Below are 19,814 nucleotides of genomic sequence, written 5' to 3'. Positions count from 1 at the left end.
ACATTTTTAACATTCTATTCACAGATAAAGACATCATTTGGGCATAGTAGAAGCAGCACTCGACAGGGAGCCATGGGCCAGGGTCCAGCTTTGGATTCAGCCACTGATTAGCTGCATGACCTAGGACAGCTCATTTCCTCTGTTGACCTTAGTTTCCTCATCTCGATCATAAAGAGGAAAGGTGACCTAATCTCTAAATCTCTTTCAGCTTTTCTTAGTTTTTCTTTAACTGTCACATGGCTAATTTCTCTCCATAGCAGAGAAGCTTGATAAGAGCTGAATTTTCTACATATTTTAAAATATACCAAAAAGCTGTACAGTAAGCACAGCAAGTAACTGATAGCTACCACTGTTCTTCATGTTTTATGCAAGGTATTGCCAAGGTTAGTTATTCTCAGAGAGAAACAGATAAGGAAAATAAGGACTCTCTGAAAGAGTCCTAACTTTTCATAAACGCAGCTAAATAATTTCCCGTCTGAAAAACATGAAATGATGCTTAGGCATTATTATCACCAGTGGTAACAACAGTATTTAGATGAATGACTGCAGTCTTTTAGAGCACAAGGAAATAAAGAACACGTGGAGATGGCTTGTCAGACTGTCCCCATTTTAGAAAAAAAGGCACATACAGAAGCTGAGGTCAGAACAAGTTAGAGACAGTGCTGGCTAGCTGTGAACAATTCTGAACACGATGCCTGGTGCTATGTGGTCAGACCTCAACATGGCTTCTTTGTGCAGGGAGCCCACCAGACCAGCGATAGAAAGGCTCATAGGAAAAGCAAGTGAATTCAGCAGATAAGTTGAGGACCTTAAAAATCTATATCTATCCTAAAATTGTGTTAGCACATACTTTTGACTATTAAATTACTGGTGAGAGATGTCTGTATTCGTCATAGAGGGTGTGCCACTTTTGGAGAAGTTTTTATTTCATCTCTCATTTAAATATGGGGGTATAATGAAACTAGATTTGCCTGGACACTATTATTTTTAAATATAACTTTTAGGTTAAAGCCATTTTCTGTGGCGTAAACATGCAGTGCACCATAACATTTCATCAAGTACATCTCATATTGAGAAGAGATTTGTGACTCTCCTAACTATTCTATCTCTGGGGAGTGGGTAGGGGCACAGTATATTTCTGAGTATTTCGAGGCCTTGGATAAAATAAAGTGTCCTGCTCAGGAAAGCCACCCAATAGACACTTTCATAGTGTGTGTAGTGTATATTGATGGTGTCACAATTATCAGAAGTGTCAGATATGGGCAACTCTGCCTTAACAATGACCTTTTTTCATTAGTATACTTTGTATATATCCTACCATTAAAAATTAAATTTTGATATATATACCCAAATTATGGCATTGATTGTTAGCATTCAACACTAGCAACGTTTGTAATTTTATATTATAATATTTATTTGTCATTTTATATTATGCTCAGAATGCTGTATAACTTATCAGTAGAGAAAAAAAATTCAAATGATTCAAGTCATTTGCTGCTCAACTGAAACAGATTTTTTGCACAGATAAGGTAAACCCCAGATGATTGAAACATTAAGAAAGGAGATTTTAAAATCCAAAAACAAAGAATCTGTACTTACTTGAGATGGTTTCCTTGTGGAATGTTTGAAAAAATTCTCTAAAACAGTATTTGGTGTAATCTTCTTTCGAATTTCCTCTTTAATGCCAATTGTTTTTGCTAGAGGTGAAGCAATAAACCTACAAAAATATGAACAAAAGTAAGTTCAAAATCTGAGAATGAATTCACAATGTCACCAGAAAACTCAAGCTGTAATTTTAGATTCCAAATGAAAGATCAGTCATTGGGCTATCTAAAGCCAATATCTGCCTGACAGAAACTCAAAGAGAGCAAAATTTGAGAACTTTTATACACGCAATAACTTAAAAAAATAAAATATAGTTGACTCTTTAACAACATGGGGGTTAGGGGTGCCAACCCTCAGCAGCACAGTTGTAAATCCTCCTTGTATAGCTTATAGTCAGCCCCCGTGTAAGTGGTTCCTCCGTATCCGAGGTTCCACATCCATGGATTCAACCAACTGTAGATCTAGTACTGTAGTACTTACTATTGTAAAAAATCTGCTTATACGTGGAGCCTGCAGTTCAAACCCTTGTTGTTCAAGGGTCAACTGTACTTCCACAGTTCTAAAATCCATTTTATGTAAACCCAAATATATTTATATACAAGATCCAGGAACTGGAATAAGCCATTCTACTTAGAGTTTCATTTTTAAGACTACCAGGGATTAAAATAAATAATAGTTTTGTTATTAAGGTTTTCTTTGGTGATATTATCTTCAAGAAATTATTATATCCCTATTTGAAGTTCTAACTTATGAAAAATGGCATGACTCTTGGGTAAATATCTAGGAATGGGATTGATGGGTTGTATGGCAAGTATACGTTTAACTTTATAAGAAACTGGCCCAATGTTTTCCAAAGTGTCTGCACTATTTTACATTCCCATCAATAATGTGCCAGAGTTCCAGTTATTCCATATCTCTGCCAATAGATGGTATTGCCAGTCTTTTTAATTTTAGCAATTCTACTGCCTGTGTGGTGGTTTTTTATTGATTTTTACATTCTAGTTTTTATTATTTCCTAACATCTGCTTATTATAAATTTAGTTTTCTTTTTTCCCTTGTTTTTTAAGGTAGAAGGTTAGATTATTGATTTGAGATCTTTCTTCTTTTTAAATATAGGTGTTTACGGCTATAAATGTCCCTCTAAGCATTGCTTCTGCTGAATCTCATAAGTTTTCGTATGGTGCTTTCTTTTTCATTCATCTCAAACTATTTTCTAATTTACCGTGCGATTTCTCCTCTGACCCATTGGTTATTTAGAAGTATGCTGTTTAATTTCCACATATTTGCTTATTTCTCAATTTCCTTCTGTTATGGACTTCTAATTTCACTCCACTGTGGTCCGAAAACATGCTTTGTATGATTTCAATCCTCTCACATGTATTGAGATTTGTTTTATGGCTTACACGTGGTCTATTCGGGAGAATGTTCCTTGTGCACATGAGAAGAATGTGTATTCTGCTATTATTGGTGGTGTGCTCTACAGATGTCTGTTAGGTCTAGTTCGTTTATAATGTTAATCAAGTCTTCTATTTTCTTGTTGATTTTCTGCCTAGTTGTTCTATCCATTATTGAAAATGGGGTACTGAAGTCTACAACTGTTATTGTTGAATTGTCGATTTCTCCCTTCAATTCTGTTTGTTTTTGCTTCATGTTTTTGGGACTATGTTGCTAGGTACATATACATTTATAATTGTTATATCTTCTTGATAGATTTACCCTGTTATAGTATAAAATGTCCTTTCTCTCTAGTAACAATTTAAAGGCTGTTAAATTGTCTGGTATTAGTATAGCCACTCCAGCTCTCTTTTGGTTACTGCTTGCATGGTATATATTTTCTCATCCTTTTACTTTCAACCTATTTATTTCTTTGAACCTAAAGTGTTTCTCTTGTAGAAACCATATAGTTGGATCATATATTTCTATCAAGTCCTCCTATCTATGCCTTTTAGTTGGAGTATTTAATTCATTTACATTTAATATAAATTACATTTAATTACTGATAAGACAGGATTTATATCTGCCATTTTGCTATTTATTTTCTGTATAGCTTATGCCTTTTTGTTTCTCGTTTCTTCCATTACTATCTTGTTCTGTGTTAAATAGATATTCTGGCGTACTTTTTTAATTTTCTTTTTTTTTACTGTTTTTAAAAATTACCTTCTTAGTGGTTCATCTAGGGATTACAATTAACATCTTAATTTATAACCTCTTAGTTCAGATTAATAGCCAAATAATTTCAGCACTATACAAAAACTCCATGATCTCCCCTCTCTGTGCTGTTATTGTCATATAAATGATATATTTATAAATTGTGTTCTCATCAACATACATTTATGATTACTATTTTATGCAGTTGCCTTTTAAATCAGATAGGAGAAAAACATGTTACAAACAAAAAATGCATTTATATTTTCTTTTTATTTCTTATGTAGGTAACTTTACTGGTGCTCTTTATTTCTGCATGTGGATTCAAGTTAATGTCTATGTCCTCTAATTTCAGTCTGTAGGACTCCCTTTAGTATTTCTCATAGGGTAGGTCTGCTTAGCAACAAATTCTTCCAGTTTTTATCTGGGAATGTCTTAATTTCTCTTTCATTTTGAAGGATAGTTTTGCTTGTTTGACAGTTTTTTCTTTCTTTTTATTCGTCCTCCCATTGCCTTTGGCTTCCATGGTTGCTGATGAGAAATCAATTCAATCTTACTGAGGATCGCTTTTATGTGATGAGATGCTCTTCTCTTGCTGCTTTCAAGATTCTTTGTCTTTCAACAGTTTGCTTATGATGTATCTAGATATGGATCTCTTTAAGTTTATCCTACTTGGAATTTGTTTAGCTTCTTGGATATATAGATTAATGATTGTCATCAAATTTTGGGAAATGTTTAGCCAATTATTTCTTCAAATATTTTCTACCATCCTGTTCATTTTCTCCTCTTCTTCTGGAGTTCCTGTTATGCATATGTTGCTGTGCTTGATGGTGTCCCACAGGCCCCTGAAGCTTTTTTTCTACATTTTTTTGTTTTCTGTTCCTCAGACTGCTGACTTTTTCTTTTGCCTGCTCAAATATGCTGTTAAGGCCCTCCAGTGAATTTTTAATATAAGTTATTGTACTTTTCAAGTCCCAATTTCTATTTGATTTCTTTTTATAATTTATAATTTTTATCTCTTTATTGATATTCTTAATTTAGTGAGACATTGTTCTCATTCTTTCCTTAGTTTTTAAGCATGGTTTTCTCTAGTTCTTTGAACATATTTAAAATAGCTGACTTAAGGCCTTGTCTAATAAGAAGTCCAACATCTAGGCTTTGTAAGGGACACTCTCTACTGATTGCTGTTTTTTTCCTGTGTATGGGCCATACTTTCTTGTTTCTTTGCATGTCTTATAATTTTTTGTTGAAAAGTGGACAAGTTTAATAATATAATGTGACAACTCTGGAAATCAGATTATCCCCATACTCAGAGTTTGTTGTTGTCCATTTGTTTGTTTACATTTTTGAACTGATCTGTAAAGTCTGTATTCTTTGTCATGTGTGGGTACTAAGGTATCTATTAGGTTAGCTTAGTGGTCTCCTAATGATTAGACAGAGATTTCCTTAAATGCCTGGAACCAATAAGTCTTCGACTGTTTACTAAGGGGCTCTGTGTATGCTTCAGGGCACACCTTCAACACTAAGATAGTGGACAACTCTGCCTTAGCCTTCACTTCCTGTTTGCACAGAGCCTCAAGGTCATCCAGAGGTGAGAACTTAAGGTCTACTAAGGCCTTACCTGAGCATGTGGATGGCCCTGGGCATGCCCAAAGCTCTACAAATTCAAGTGGTCTTATTTCCAAGAATAAGTCAGAGTTTTTCAAAACCCCCTGTGGACATATCATTTCCCAGCTTATCCTTTAAAAAGAAAAGCTGTTAATTTATTGTTTGCCCCAACTGTTATCCACTACCTTAGGCAGTTCCAAAGTTAATCAATTGCCTCTAATTGTTTTAGACAAGCATCCCTCCTCTCCCCAAGGAAAAAGGCAAATAAAGACAGCTTGTGAGTAGTGCCCTTCCAGGGAACCACCAGACAGGTCAGATAATGACAGTTCTCTGGGAATGATGCTTTGAAGGAGCTCCAACTCTGTTCTGCTTCCTTCAATGGCTGCCAGGCTGCTAGTTTCCACTGAAATTGTGGGCTGTTGGTTTTTCAAGACTGTCACAGAGGAAGAAAGGTAAGGACAGAAATAGGGCAAGTTAAAATGCCACAAAGCTTGCTGTTGTTTACTTGCTGTTTGTATATCTCCTTTGGTGAGGTTTCTGCTCAAATATTCTGCCCATTTAAAAAAATCAAGTTATTTCTCTGTTTATTATTGAGTTACATATTCTGAATTTAATATATTATTGAGTTATATATTCTGAATTTAAGTCCCTCATCAGATATATATTTTGTTCACATTTTCTCCTAAACTGTCTTATCTTTTCATTTTATTGACATCTTTTAAAAATAACTATTAATGCATTTTTACATATCATATAATTCACCATTTTCAAGTATACTACTCAGTGATTTTTTTCTTTTTTAGTAAATTTACCAAGCTGTACAATTATCACCATGAGTCAGCTTTAGAACATTTTCATCATCCCACTATAATACCTTGTACATATTTACTTTAATCCCTCTTTCCTGTTAATCATGCCACAGGCAGTCACTAATCTACTTTCTGTCTTTATAGCTGCACCTTTTGTGGATACTTAACATAATGGAATCATACAATATGTGGTTGCTTGTGCCTGGCTTCTTTCATTGAGTTTAATGTTTTTGAGATACATCAATGTATTTGGATGCATTTGGAGTTCAGTCCTTTTTATTGCCAAATAATCTATTGTATAGATACACATACATTAACAATGTCTTTTGAAGAACATTTTAGCAATTTAACAAGAGAAATAAAAGCATATGCCCAAATTCTTCTATTCAAATGTTCATAGAAACTTTATTCATTATAGCCAAAAACTGTAAAGAATCCAAATTTCCATCACCTAATTAAAGGATAATAAATTGCAATATATCAATATGTTGAAAGACTACTCAGCAATGACAAGGAATCACTGATACATATAATAACATGAAAAAAATCTCAAAAGCATTATGCTAAGTGAAAGAAATCAGACACAAAAGACTATAATCTATATGATTCCATCTATAGGAAATCTTAGAAAAGGCAAAATTATACTGACAGAAAGCATTTTAGTGATTGCAGGGAGGTAGTAAGTAGGAAGAGGATTAACTGAACAAGGTACAGGGGAGTTTTCAGCCAATGGAAATCTCCTATATCATAATTGTGGTGACAGTTACATGACTGTATACTTTTGTCAAAATGTGTCAAATTTTGGATGAACTTTCTTGTATGTAAATCATACCTCAGTAAAGATGATTTTTTAAAAGCATGATATGTCCCTATTCTTCCTTCATTTCTAACAAAGCCTCCATTGTCTGCCAGGTCAGGCTATTCTAGTACTTACTTAGAAGTTTCTGTGTTTAATTAAATGTTGGAAATTTTAGTTATGAATGACCATTTAACCCTTAAATTCATTGTTTATAACCACGGAGTTGAATAACAATTTTCCTAGGTACTTCCCTGGCGGTCCAGTGGTTGAGACTCCACACTCCCAATGCATGGGGCATGGGTTCAATCCCTGATCAGGGAACTAAGATCCCACATGAAGCACTGCACGACCAAAAATAAAAAAATAAAAATAAAAAAATTTTCCTAAAATACTCTGATAAAACATATAAGCCAATCCAACTTCCAGATGGCCTAAGTTCTCCTGAAAATGACCTATATATTTCAGAGACACATAAAAACAAACTTATTATGCACCAGATGTACACAGAGCAATGTGGATAGATCATAAAACACAGTGCTGTATTAAAAAAAAAAAAAGAAGATATGGAAGAAGGTCTTATCACCATACCATTTATGTCAACTAACAATACATGTACTTTATGTTCATACTCATGTTTTACTGGGTTATACAAACACAAAGCCATCAAATACATACAGCAGGAATGGGAACAGGACTAGGAAATGAGGATAAAAGGTAATTAATGAAAAAGTTAATTCAAATCAGTCAATCAATCAAAAGAGATCTAATACAGACCAAAGACAGCATGCTGTAATTCAAAGAATATGATTAATTCCCCCTCTGCATAAAAGTTCCAAATAAAACAAAAACTAAGATGATCTTAAAACTAACAAAGACTCAAAAAACATATACGACAGGATTTTGGATAAATAATAGAATTGGGTCATTTATCTAACCTACTAGTTAAAAATTTTTATTGGAGTAAACACTCGTTGTTTTTACTAGTAGAATAACACAAATACAAAATGGTTTAATATGGCAGGGTTCTCAATCATACTCACTCAATGTTATCTCCTCAAATATTAGAAATGAAGAAATTAGCAAAAATAAAAAAGCAAAGCAGGATTAAGAAAAGAAGATTTATTCAGTAAGGGAATACAACCAATCTCAAAGCCAAACGAAGTATAACATTCCCCTCTAGAGAGTCATGTGAGAGATAAAGGGTGGATAAGTACACACAATGGATAAAAATACATATCCATAGCATTTTGCTGATATGAGGATCATATCTACAAAGCATTAATTTAAAGAAGAAAGAGAAATAATGGTCCTGTTTGTTAACATGTCCAGGCTTCAAGGACAGAAATAACATTTTCAGTAGAACAGAGGAAGTATATAAGTACAGTTTTCTACTTTAGCATTATCCTTTCATTTCAAAAAAAATCTAGAAAATCAATCAATTCATGTTACGTAAGTGTAAATAAATATGAATAGGTACTTAATTAAAAACCTATTTTGAGGGCTTCCCTGGTGGCGCAGTGGTTGAGAATCTGCCTGCCAATGCAGGGGACTCGGGTTCGAGCCCTGGTCTGGGAAGATTCCGCGTGCCGCGGAGCAACTGGGCCCGTGAGCCACAATTACTGAGCAGGCGCGTCTGGAGCCTGTGCTCCGCAACAAGGGAGGCCGCGATAATGAGAGGCCCGTGCACCGCGACGAAGAGGGGCCCCCACTTGCCACAATTAGAGAAAGCCCTTGCACAGAAACGAAGACCCAACACAGCCAGAAATAAATAAATAAATAGATAAAATTAAAAAAAAATAGCTTTACAGAACAATTACAAAAGAATGGGTAATTTGATATATATGGGCAAAACTTGAAATTTCAAGATAAGGACACTGAAATCATTAAAAAACACATTAAAAAAAACCTATTTTGATAAAGGTGAGAATAAAGAAGCACAATATTTGATAAACTGAACTGAAAAGAGGAGGGAAATGACAGATCTTAGCTCTAGAAGGACCTTAGGCTAAGATGAAATTTCCTGAACTTTCATTTTATTGATACGGAATAGAAGGGAAAAGTCCAAGAGGAAGAAAAGAGAACGTGAACTTCTGCTCCCATGTAAATGGTTCAAAGTTAGGTTAATTACCAGGGAATGGGTCTCAGGTTTGCTACTACTGCAGAACTGAGCCCTCAGATGGCCTCATTCAGACACCCACATAGCCCGCTCTTCCTTTAGCACTACTTCAGTTACCTGTGAGCTAAAAGCCGAGCAATCCCAGAGCACTACCCCCACATCTTTTTTTTTTCAATATTGTTTTATAGAATTAAAAAGAAGGCAGGCCTAGGCAGATATTAAGCATGTGAAGTTTAAATACTTCTCCTAAACAGAAACAATAGCCTATTGCCATTAAGATTGATTCCCATTTCTTAAGGACTGAAAGGCTCTTTGACCAGAGTTTAATCAGAGGGTTTTATATGAGAGAACAAAATATCTGAAGTAATGCAAGTCTCAGATAACATTTAAATCCAATGTACATATTCTGAGACCGTTTCAAATGAAGACGGTTAGCAACAATCCTTTTTCAACTCCTGTAAACTGCTACACCTACCCTTCTTTAAAGAATCCCACCATGCCCTCACGCTGCTCAGTGGAAATGGTAGAGGTGGGGTATCTATTCATTGTACCATTAAGTAAAAGTAAAAAGATTACCTTCTGATTTTACCACCCCCATCCCTGCCTTGGACTCTTCCAGGACCATAATTTACTCTGAGATAATGTGCTTATTCCACAAGTGCTTAAATTTGAGTAGTTTAGATCCTCTCTAAATCATACTTCAGACACAAAAAAGAATGTATAGAAGAGTCTGGATATATTAGTTAGAAATTGTTATTCTAGACCCCTCCCCGTGAAAAAAATTAAAACATAAGGTAAAACTTGTAAGGAAAGGAAATTCTAAATACAAAGCAAATGTCAGTCACTTTCAAATGATCTACTTGTTTGTTCTTTATCCATCTGTCTCTCTACTCCTTTCTGGGAAGGGCCCTTACTTCCTCATCTTAAATGGCTCCTGGTTAGTACTAAAAGATAAAAATGAGCCAGCCAAATCACAACTCTTGGTCACTTCCTAGAATGAGGAGGTGTAACACAAACACAGTCCAGGACAAAAGAAGGAAGCTTTCTTGTGATAAGTATACCATAGGATATGCTGAAACACGGTGTCAAATTTATACGAATTTTTGATAGTTCAGAAAAGTTCACATTTGCTATCATTCCCTTAAGCCATGTCTTCTATACTCCCAAAGGATATTAATTTACTCTCTTTTGCCACCAGGAGTATTTCATTGTGAAAGCCCAAGAAGTACTGGTACAGGGGAAAATAAAAACCCAGCAACCCTGAACCTGGTGTCATACCATGGGGGTTTAAGTCCCAGATCTACTCCTGACATACTAACCATGTGATCTTGGCCAGCTCACTTACCTCTCATTTTCTTGATAGAGATCACACCACTTATGATTTTCTGTACCTCTTAAAATATAAGTTTCTATTCAAATGCAAGGTGTAAGTAATATTTTATTTATGATCTAAGTGGTTTAGTCTAAGGCAAATGATATAGAAGCCCTGAAAAAATATAAACTTATACTTCAAAAAGTGTGATCTTGCTCCCATGTTAAATTTTCCTTCCTTCTATTGCATTAAAAGAAATATGAAAAAAAAAGAGAGATATGAGACTAGTGGAGCAACACAGTTTTCTGTAGTGTCACGGGATGGAAAAAACTAAGGGTGAGTAATTGGGAGTTAAAGTTATAAGGAGTTACGAAAGACTATACTTAACCCCTTGAGAAGAAGCAAGAATGGTCCTGGGAATTAAAAGAAGATTGGATTCCTTCCTGATAATTTTTGGAGAGGCCAAGACCAGGGCATAACAAGTTGGTCCTCCACAACTATGCTGCTTTGGCAAACAAAAATTTTTCTAGTTCACTGTCTGATCAAAATGTTAAAAATGGATCTGTCCACCAAAAAGTAGGAAATCTGCAGTGCAAATAAGTAGAGGACCTGGATGCCAAGTTCAAAGATCACTAGACACTCTGCAAGAAAAGCAAGAATTTCAGGACAGCAGAGTAATTTGCTAATTTGGAAGTGCAGTGGCACAATGCTACTTTATTTAGGCATTCTTTGACAAATCCAAACATGTGAGTAAAAGTAAAATTAACTGTCAAAAAGGAAGAACATTTTCAAATCTTCTCAGCTAGAGCTTAGTGATATTGAGGGGCTTTCTTTTCCTCCCAATAGCAATAGCATATTGTTGGCCCAAGTGAAGCTGTTATTTGTACAAAAACCTTTTGGACAATCCACGAAACAGAGTTGGTCAAACTAACTCTTGAGATAAGGACCCTGCAAATGGTTATAAACATATGATCTGCATTACAGTTAGTCTTGGACAAAATGATCTTTATCAGATTTTGTCTTAAGTTTATCCAACTCTTGACATTTGAATATTCTTTTTGCTCCAAAAAATTAATGTGCTAATAACAGTTTTTTGAAATAGAGACAACTACAGAGATTATAGATGAACATTTATCTTCAGTTATCATAACACTAGTACAGTTTTAATAAAAGGTTGGAGGTAATATCTATTTAAATTAAATTAAGAAAAAGAAAAGAAGTTTACTTTTTCTGAGAAAGCAAATTGATATTTTTCTTTGATTTCCTTATACCTTGGAATGAAGGCCTGCTATTAAAACTTTCAATAAACCTTTAAAGTAAACTATGCTATAAAGCAATATTAAGTTTGGTCTTTAATGAGCCATTTTTGCTATTTTATAGGCATTCTAAAATGATAATGCATCCCCTAGTCATACTCTCCTAATACTGCCAACAAAGACATGGGGATGCATATCCATTGTCAGACAACATGGTACATGGAAGATGAGCTGAGATCTTGTACCGTCATTGACACTAATAAGATCTGTGATCCTTAACCTCTCTTGATCTCAATTTTCTTCATTGTAAAACTAATGTACTTGAGGAGATTGTGTTTCTAATTTTTATTTGTCAGTCTAGATAATATTTAGTGTGCATTTAATTTCATGAACTCCCCCAAGAATCTGTAGCCCATTAGTGGTGACCTCTGAACAACACATTCTTTAAGAATCTTACCAAAATTCTTTATTCTAGAGGTGGGGCAAAGAAGGGGAATGGGGAGGAAAGACATACAAACACTACTTACTTTTCAAAAAAATGTCTGATAATTATCAAGCCAAAAGCATATGGAATGGTCATATATAAATGAGAGGGTTTCACAAAGACGAGTCCATCATGATCTTCAAGATCTGACCACTTTATTGTTGGAGGAAGCCAGAATCTTTCCAACCAAAACCAATCTTTAAACATCTGAAACATTCTAGAGAGATGGAAAAAGAATACATTAGACTTATAGAACAAATACTTAAAATTGAGACAACATTGACACCTTTACTCAAAATACCTAAACCAGAGAGTTTAGAACACAGGGTACTATTATTGAACAGAACGGAGTACTATTATTTACCAGGCTTCATGGAGCTTCATTGCATTAAACAGGAATTACTCTGCCAACACTCTCAGAAGAATTTCGGCTGTGGCATGGCAAACTGAGGTTTAACACACCACTGTTCACACTCTTGGCACAACATGTGTTAATATTATGGGTATGTGTCTTCCTCTTATATGTTTCTATCATATGAAAATTAATCTAACAATAATCTCTACAACTTCAACATGCCAAAGGCCAACCTCATGAAAGCTCCAAGTATGTATAAACCTTCACTAGTATCCTAAGAACTTCTCCAGGAGATAAAGGACAAGCATATTTAACTTTGTATTACAACAAAGAATTCAAATTAGTCCATGTCAACAAATATTTACAGAGATTCTATTATTTGTCAAGCCCTGTGCTAGGCACTGAGGATGCAAAGATGAAAAAGACAGCGTTCTTGCCTTAAGGACCTTATATTCTGTGGGCAAGGCAGGCCTGACAGACAACTCTGACACACTTTTTTCAGGTACAATGAAACAGGTTTGTAGTGGGTGCTGTGGGAACAAGGTGACCAGCACTGAGCCCAGCCAAGACGCGTCGGGAAAGCCCACTGGAGCAGATGATCTTGAACAATGTTCAAGATGTCTTAAATGGTAAGTGGAAGTAAACCAGGGAAAGGCAGGAAAATGGGAAAAAGGGAATAGAAGTTTTAAGGAGAGAAAGTACACTGATCAAGTAACCAGAAACATAAAAGAACATTTAGATGCTCCAATCTCATCATTTAGGCTATGACAATTTTAATCTTGACATTTTGACCTTGAGGATGTTTTGATGTAATCCTTTAACAGTTAATCTGAGAAAGAAGTCAAATGTCCTCAGATTCACAACAGGGTGGTCAAAATAACTCTGTCAAAACCTCTTGATTTGTAAATACCAGGTGCCCATGGAACACCACCAGCAGTGTGGTTCCACCACAGCCTAAGAATCCAAGGTGTGGGATGCTGGGTCACACACAAGTGCCCAGAGTCTCGGTTTATTGTCCTGGCATAATTAGTAATAGTGCCCCTTCCTTTCAGAAGTGTCCCAGTTTGGGTAATAAATCATACGGCAACTCTCATCAAAAGGCTGGTGAGACAGTTCAGACTTGGTCACAGAGTGTCTGCAATCCAGGCTAAGGAGCTTGGGCTTTAACCAATGGAACCCAGGAAGAGTATTATGCAGAGGAATAAAATAATCAGATATTTTAGAAAGGTTGCTTGGGCAGCCAGGTCCTCTGCGAGCCCATGTGGTATCTTTGTGCCGATTAGAGGATGGTGTCTCCTCTGGGCAGACACAGCCCTTCTTCCCAGCAGAATGAGATCTGGGTTTCAGCCTCCAGAACCCCCGGCCAGGCACACACATGGCCGCTCTCTGGCAGCAATATGGAGTACATTTCAGGACACACGAAGAATGGAGAGCAATTAGGAGTTTGAAGCACTAAATATGGTCAGAAATTGGAAGCTGCAGAGAGCAGCGGTATCAGGGAGCTGAACATGCTGATCACGCCATTTATGAGATTACACATGAGATCCAAACTGGGTAGAGAATAAAGAGAGGCCAAGAAAGAAATGAGAAGGAGGGAAAAAAATACAACACTCAAGGGACCAGAGGCCAAAGAACAAGTCTGGCGGGAGTGGGACCCAAGAGAGCGGGAAGGCTCAATCAGAGGTGAGGATCAGAGTGGAGTATCAACATTACAGATTTCTGATTTCAGATGAGGAAGAATTCCAGAGTGTGGACCTCAATATGCTTCAGAAAAATCCACACCAAAACCAAATAACTAACCATGGTGAGATATTCCCTACTTTATTTCATTTCTCATCTGCTGCTCAGAGACATGTGCATGCAAAGTAGCAGGAAACCGGTCACACCCACACCTGCAAGCCTTGTGTGGAGAAGGAGAGGGGCTGCCTTCTTTTTCATGTATTAATCATTTTACTGTAACTTCTACCCTGGAGGAGGGTAAGCAGCATTAATACTGTCGCAAAATTGTGCAAATATGGTGGAATAAAGATCATCAAGAAATATTTATTGAATACTTTCTATCAGTCTTTGGGTCTACAGAAAGGAAAGGGATGATCTTAGACTTCAGGGAGCTTACAACTGGGTCAGGACTGACCTGGATCTGGACTCGGGAGGAGACAGTGAGAACTGATGAAAGAGTTGTTAGGCAGGAAGAATTAACACACTTTGGCAAGGGAGCTGAGGATTCCAGCCTGGTTGCCTGGGCCATCTGACATAACTGACCAAAGAGGGAATTAAGAGAGGAAATCTGCGTTGAAGTGCACAGCCAGATTGGGTCAGAACAAGAGCAGGCACAATTCTTTGAGTGAGACTACAGCTAAAATTTAAACTTCCTACAGATCTTAGAAATGAGCCCAGGTCATGGGAGTCTCTCCTGTAATGGACAAACCTTGTACCATGCCTGTGTCCCTCACTGTATCAGAACGATCTACTCCTGCAAGGGCAGATCTATTTCTTCCTGAAAGTTTGCCTTAGCATGTTCATTACTTTATTAGCTCCAAATTTAATAGACTATGACTCAGGGAACAAATAGCAATGGCAGTGAGCTAGTTTTGATACTATTATAATAATCACTATACAAAATAGTTTGCTCACTCCTAAAATGCAACTCCAGGCAGTAAAGATTATTTTGTCCAGTGTGAAATATAACTAAATAAACAGCTTACAATGGTTATATAGGGGTTGCCACGCTAAATAATATGCAAGCAATGAAACAAGATTTGTTGAAAGCCTAGTAACTTTAATATTGAACAACCAAAAACATATATGGGGAGAGAGAAAGAACTCAGAAGTTAAGGGTGGCCCCCTGGAATATGTAGTTCAAATTGAGAAAAAAAGTCTACACTATTTACTCTTTCTTCATGTGCTGCCACCAAACATCAATTACTGCTGCTTAAAAAGAGTTAAGAATCTCTTCTTCACAGGACACACAAAAATTAACTCAAAATGAAGCACAGTTCTAAATATAAGGGCTAAAATAATAACTCTCTTAGAATATTATATAGGAGTAAATCTTCAGCACCTGGGGTTAAGCAAAGCCTTCTTGCATATGACACCCAAAGCACAAACAACAAAATAAAAAATAGATAAATTGGACTTCATCAAAATTAAAACATTCTGTGTTTCAATGGATACCATCAAGAAAGTTAAAAGACAATCCATAGAATGGGAGGAAATATTTGAAAATCATATATCTGATAAGGGACTTGTATTTAGAATGTATGAAGAACACTTAGAACTCAATAATAAAAGGACAAATAACCCAATTTTAAAATGGGCAAAGGATCTGAATAGACATTTCATCAAAGAAGATATACAAATGGCCAATAGGCACATGAAAAAATGCTCAACATCATTAGCCATGAGGGGAATGCAAATAAGAAACAAACCCAGAGATACCCTCATTATACCCACTAAGATGGCTATAACCAAAAAGATAACAATGTTGGCAGGATGTGGAGAAATTGGAACCCTCATATATTGCTTGAGGGAAAGTAAAATGGTGCAGCTGCTGTGGAAAACAGTCCGGCAGTTCCTTGAAATGTTAAACACGGAGTTACCATATGACCCAGCAATCCTACTCCTAGGTATATACTCAAGAGAATTGAAAGGATTCATGCTATGACATGGATGGCTCTTGAAAACATGCTAAGTAAAAGAAGCCAGGCACAAAAGGCACATATTGTATGATTCCGGTCATGTGAAATGTTCAGAATAAGCAAATATAGGGAGACAAACAGTAGGTTAGTAGTTCCTTAGGGTGTACGTGGGGGTGTGGGGGGAAGTGGGGAGTGGCTGCCTACGGGTACAGGGTTTCTTTTGGGGGTGATGAAAATGTTCATAAATTGAATGTGGTGCTGGGTGCACAACTCTGTGAATATACTAAAAAAAACATTAGATTGCACACTTTAAATGGGTGAATTATATGGTATGTGAGTTATATCTAAAATAAAAAAAGTTAAAAAGTCTCCTTCTGACTTATATATACTACCAAATGTAAAATAGATAGCTAGTGGGAAGCAGCCGCATAGCACAGGGAGATCAGCTCGGTGCTTTGTGACCACCTAGAGGGGTGAGATAGGGAGGGTGGGAGGGAGACGCAAGAGGGAGGAGATATGGGGATATATGTATATGTATAGCTGATTCACTTTGTTATCAAGCAGAAACTAACACACCATTGTAAAGCAATTATACTCCAATAAAGATGTTAAAAAAAATTTTTAATAAAATAAGTAAATAAATAAATAAGTCTCCTTCTCAGCTTCATCCTCCTTTAACCTTTACATCTTTTAATCCATGACTCAGCCTGAACTTCATGCTAAAGCTTCCTATCATCTCATTTAAGGGTCTTAAGTTTTTTGTTTTTTTTTTAAATTTTATTTATTTATTTATTTATTTATTTATTTATTTATGGCTGTGTTGGGTCTTCGTTTCTGTGCGAGGGCTTTCTCTAGTTGCGGCAAGTGGGGGCCACTCTTCATCGCGGTGCGCAGGCCTCTCACTATCGCGGCCTCTCTTGTGGAGCACGGGTTCCAGACGCGCAGGTTCAGCAATTGTGGCTCACGGGCCTAGTTGCTCCGCAGCATGTGGGATCTTCCCAGACCAGGGCTCGAACCCGTGTCCCCTGCATTGGCAGGCAGATTCTCAACCACTGCGCCACCAGGGAAGCGCAGGGTCTTAAGTTTTACCTCCCAAATTCACCTGAGTCAAGGTTGTGTCCATGGGCAATTCCCAGGCGGTGCAGTGGTTAGTGCTCCACACTTTCACTGCCAAGGATGCGGGTTTGATCCTTGGTCAAGGAACTAAGATCCCGCAAGCTGTGCGGTGCAGCCAAAAAAAAAAAAAAAAAGATTGTGTTCATGAACCCAGAAAAATAAATAGTGAAGGAAAGACTATATCCAGATTCAGACTTCAGCATGATTTTAAAGTTAATGGCTTTCTGGGAGAAAAAAAAATATTTCATGCTTTAAAAAGTAAAAACAGACTAACTCCTCTGAAGGAGAAATGGTTCTCTCAGATGACAGACTTTGGTATAGAGTGTTCAGTAGACATCCACAGGTCAACAGTCTAGCTCTGGGCAGTGGGCTTTACTCATCCAGGCTAACCCTCCAGCCAGCCTCTCTACCATACTTGCTCTCAAGATGAGATCCAGGGCTAAGCAGAGAGAGAACGGGGACTGGCACTCTCTTCCTCTTTTCTGCTATTTCAGTCTAGTAGCAAGAAGCAAGTCATATTCTCTTAGCCTCTCAGTAGCTGTCTTAAGGCCCCAAGCTTGTTCCAGGACCTCTGGCATCCTTTACAGTCATCTTTCCCTGACTCTAGTGTACAGGATGTGCTGTTCTAGAGGTAGCCCAGCTTCCAGCCCTCCTAGTAGCAGAGGAAATCAGCAATGTGTGTAGAATTGGTACCATGCCTTTCCCACTGTGAAAGCCAAGATGGACAATTCTCCATCTGCTAGCAGTTGGCCTGGGATGGCCTGGGGTTGGCAAAATGGAGGCTTTACTCAGGACTTTGAATCTGGACCAGACCGGGACGAGCAGCACCAGCAACAGATGGCATTCTGCCTAGGCTGCTGCTGCTGAGAAGACAGCTGTCATCTCTCGGCTTCCTGGCTTTCCTGATCGCCTTAGTCTCTTGGCTTCTACTGTGGTCCAGGTCTGGTCCACCACCCTTCTTTTGGTGCTGTGAGTCACTTTCAGTGAAGCCTTTTGTTTAAGGTAGTAAGAAAGAGGTGGATTCCATTGCTTACAATCAAGGGCACTGACTGATACACCTAGCATTTTCCCCACTCTCCTTCAGGAGAAACGGACAGCTCCAATTCAGCTGTCTGAAGCTTAAATTTAGCAGAAGTGCCTGTTCTTAGGATTTCCTTCTAAAGTTTAAATGGAGAAGCAGGAAATCCCTTGAGTAACTGAGGAGGGGCTGGTAGCTTGTAGCATCTGTCAGTTTCTCCCTCTGGTTAGCCTTGGATCTCATCTTGCCCGCAATGGACACTTGTTGGTCCCCTTTTCTTTCTTTCTCTCCCATTTTTGCTCCTGTTCCGCCTACATTTCAAACATGACAGTGGCACTCAGTCGCTACTTAAGGGTTTTTTGGTTGTTCAGTGTAACAGAGGCTGCAGGCTTCCCTGACTCAGCCTTAAAAAGATGCTTGGTGGATGACAAACATTACCTACACAGTGAGTGGAACGGTACCTGTATGCTGTGTTAACTAACTATTGTGATATTTAAACAATCTTCAGATGGAAAGAGAATTATAAAATATTGAGATGGAGAGATACCTGTGTTTTTAAAACCCCACAAGTTACTGCTCTAAAAAAAAAAATCCTGAGCATTTGCAACAATGAATCTGTCATTCAGGAGCCCTGCCTGTGACTCAGTCACTTTTGAACACTCTGAGAAGCTCACTGACTCCCACATCAAACTCCTAGCCCATTTCTCATCTTGATTCATTTGGCTGAACTCTAGGCCTTTCTGGCAACTGAAAATTGCCAACCGTGTTGACAACTTTTCAGTCTCTGCTTAGTGTTCTCTCGGAAGCAAATGTATTCATTTACTCCTTGGCCATTCTCAGTCCCTTTTTTCTCATCAGCTACTCAAACTCCATTTTCTCCCTTCCTTTGTACATTCTCTAAGTACTGAAATTCCTACTTACATAAAAAAAAAACTGAAGGAACTACAATTTTTATTTATATAAAAGAATCTGAAGCTATTTTTAAAAATAGGAAATATTTACAAGAAAAGTACCTGCAGTTATTTCTTTTTACTTTGGGGAAGTTCAGTAATGGAGGTGGCATCATAGCCCAGCTGTGTTTTCCCACTAATACTGTGGAAATTTTAAACCCTATTTTCAACTCCAGCTGCCAGTAGTTTGCAGGAAGACAATCTAATGAATGTAGGTTTTTATGACTCATTATTTTCTGACCTCATGGATACAGAACCCATCAGGGTGAAGGAAGCCTGCTGAGCCACTTTCTCAGACACACACCATTAAATCTGACCTTAAGACTTGAAGAAATAAAATCATCTGGGTTACAAGTTTATCACTATTTGAAGCAACATTTTTGTAAAGTACTGAAAAAATGTGGTACTCAAACTATTGCTGAGGTAAGAACTCCAAGTCAGGCTGAGTCTTTGGACAGCTTCTGGTAACTATCCATCTAATCCCTACTGTAAACATCACAGCAGTTTAGAAGATAACTCTACAGAACATATCTCTTGGATAGAGGGGAGTGACAAGAAAGTATCTCCACAGAACAGAAGATATCTCTCAGGTAGAGGACGGTG

At 37.3% G+C, this 19,814-nt stretch overlaps 1 protein-coding gene across 1 annotated transcript in view; it reads right to left on the bottom strand.

The window, feature by feature from the left end:
- Window positions 1-19,814, bottom strand: part of CERS3 (ceramide synthase 3) — a 106,588-nt gene that overhangs the window by 73,087 nt on the left and 13,687 nt on the right. Inside the window, exons 2-3 of the mRNA XM_068537482.1 lie at window positions 12,178-12,351; window positions 1,600-1,717 (exon numbers count right to left, since the gene is read on the bottom strand). Of these exons, the coding sequence (XP_068393583.1) occupies window positions 1,600-1,717; window positions 12,178-12,350 (291 nt within the window). The 5' untranslated portion in view covers window position 12,351. The remainder of the gene's footprint in view (window positions 1-1,599; window positions 1,718-12,177; window positions 12,352-19,814) is intronic.

Source organism: Eschrichtius robustus, chromosome 1, assembly GCF_028021215.1.
Source record: "Eschrichtius robustus isolate mEscRob2 chromosome 1, mEscRob2.pri, whole genome shotgun sequence".
Classification (NCBI taxonomy): domain Eukaryota; kingdom Metazoa; phylum Chordata; class Mammalia; order Artiodactyla; family Eschrichtiidae; genus Eschrichtius; species Eschrichtius robustus.
This window is presented reverse-complemented; position numbering and strand designations above follow the sequence as displayed.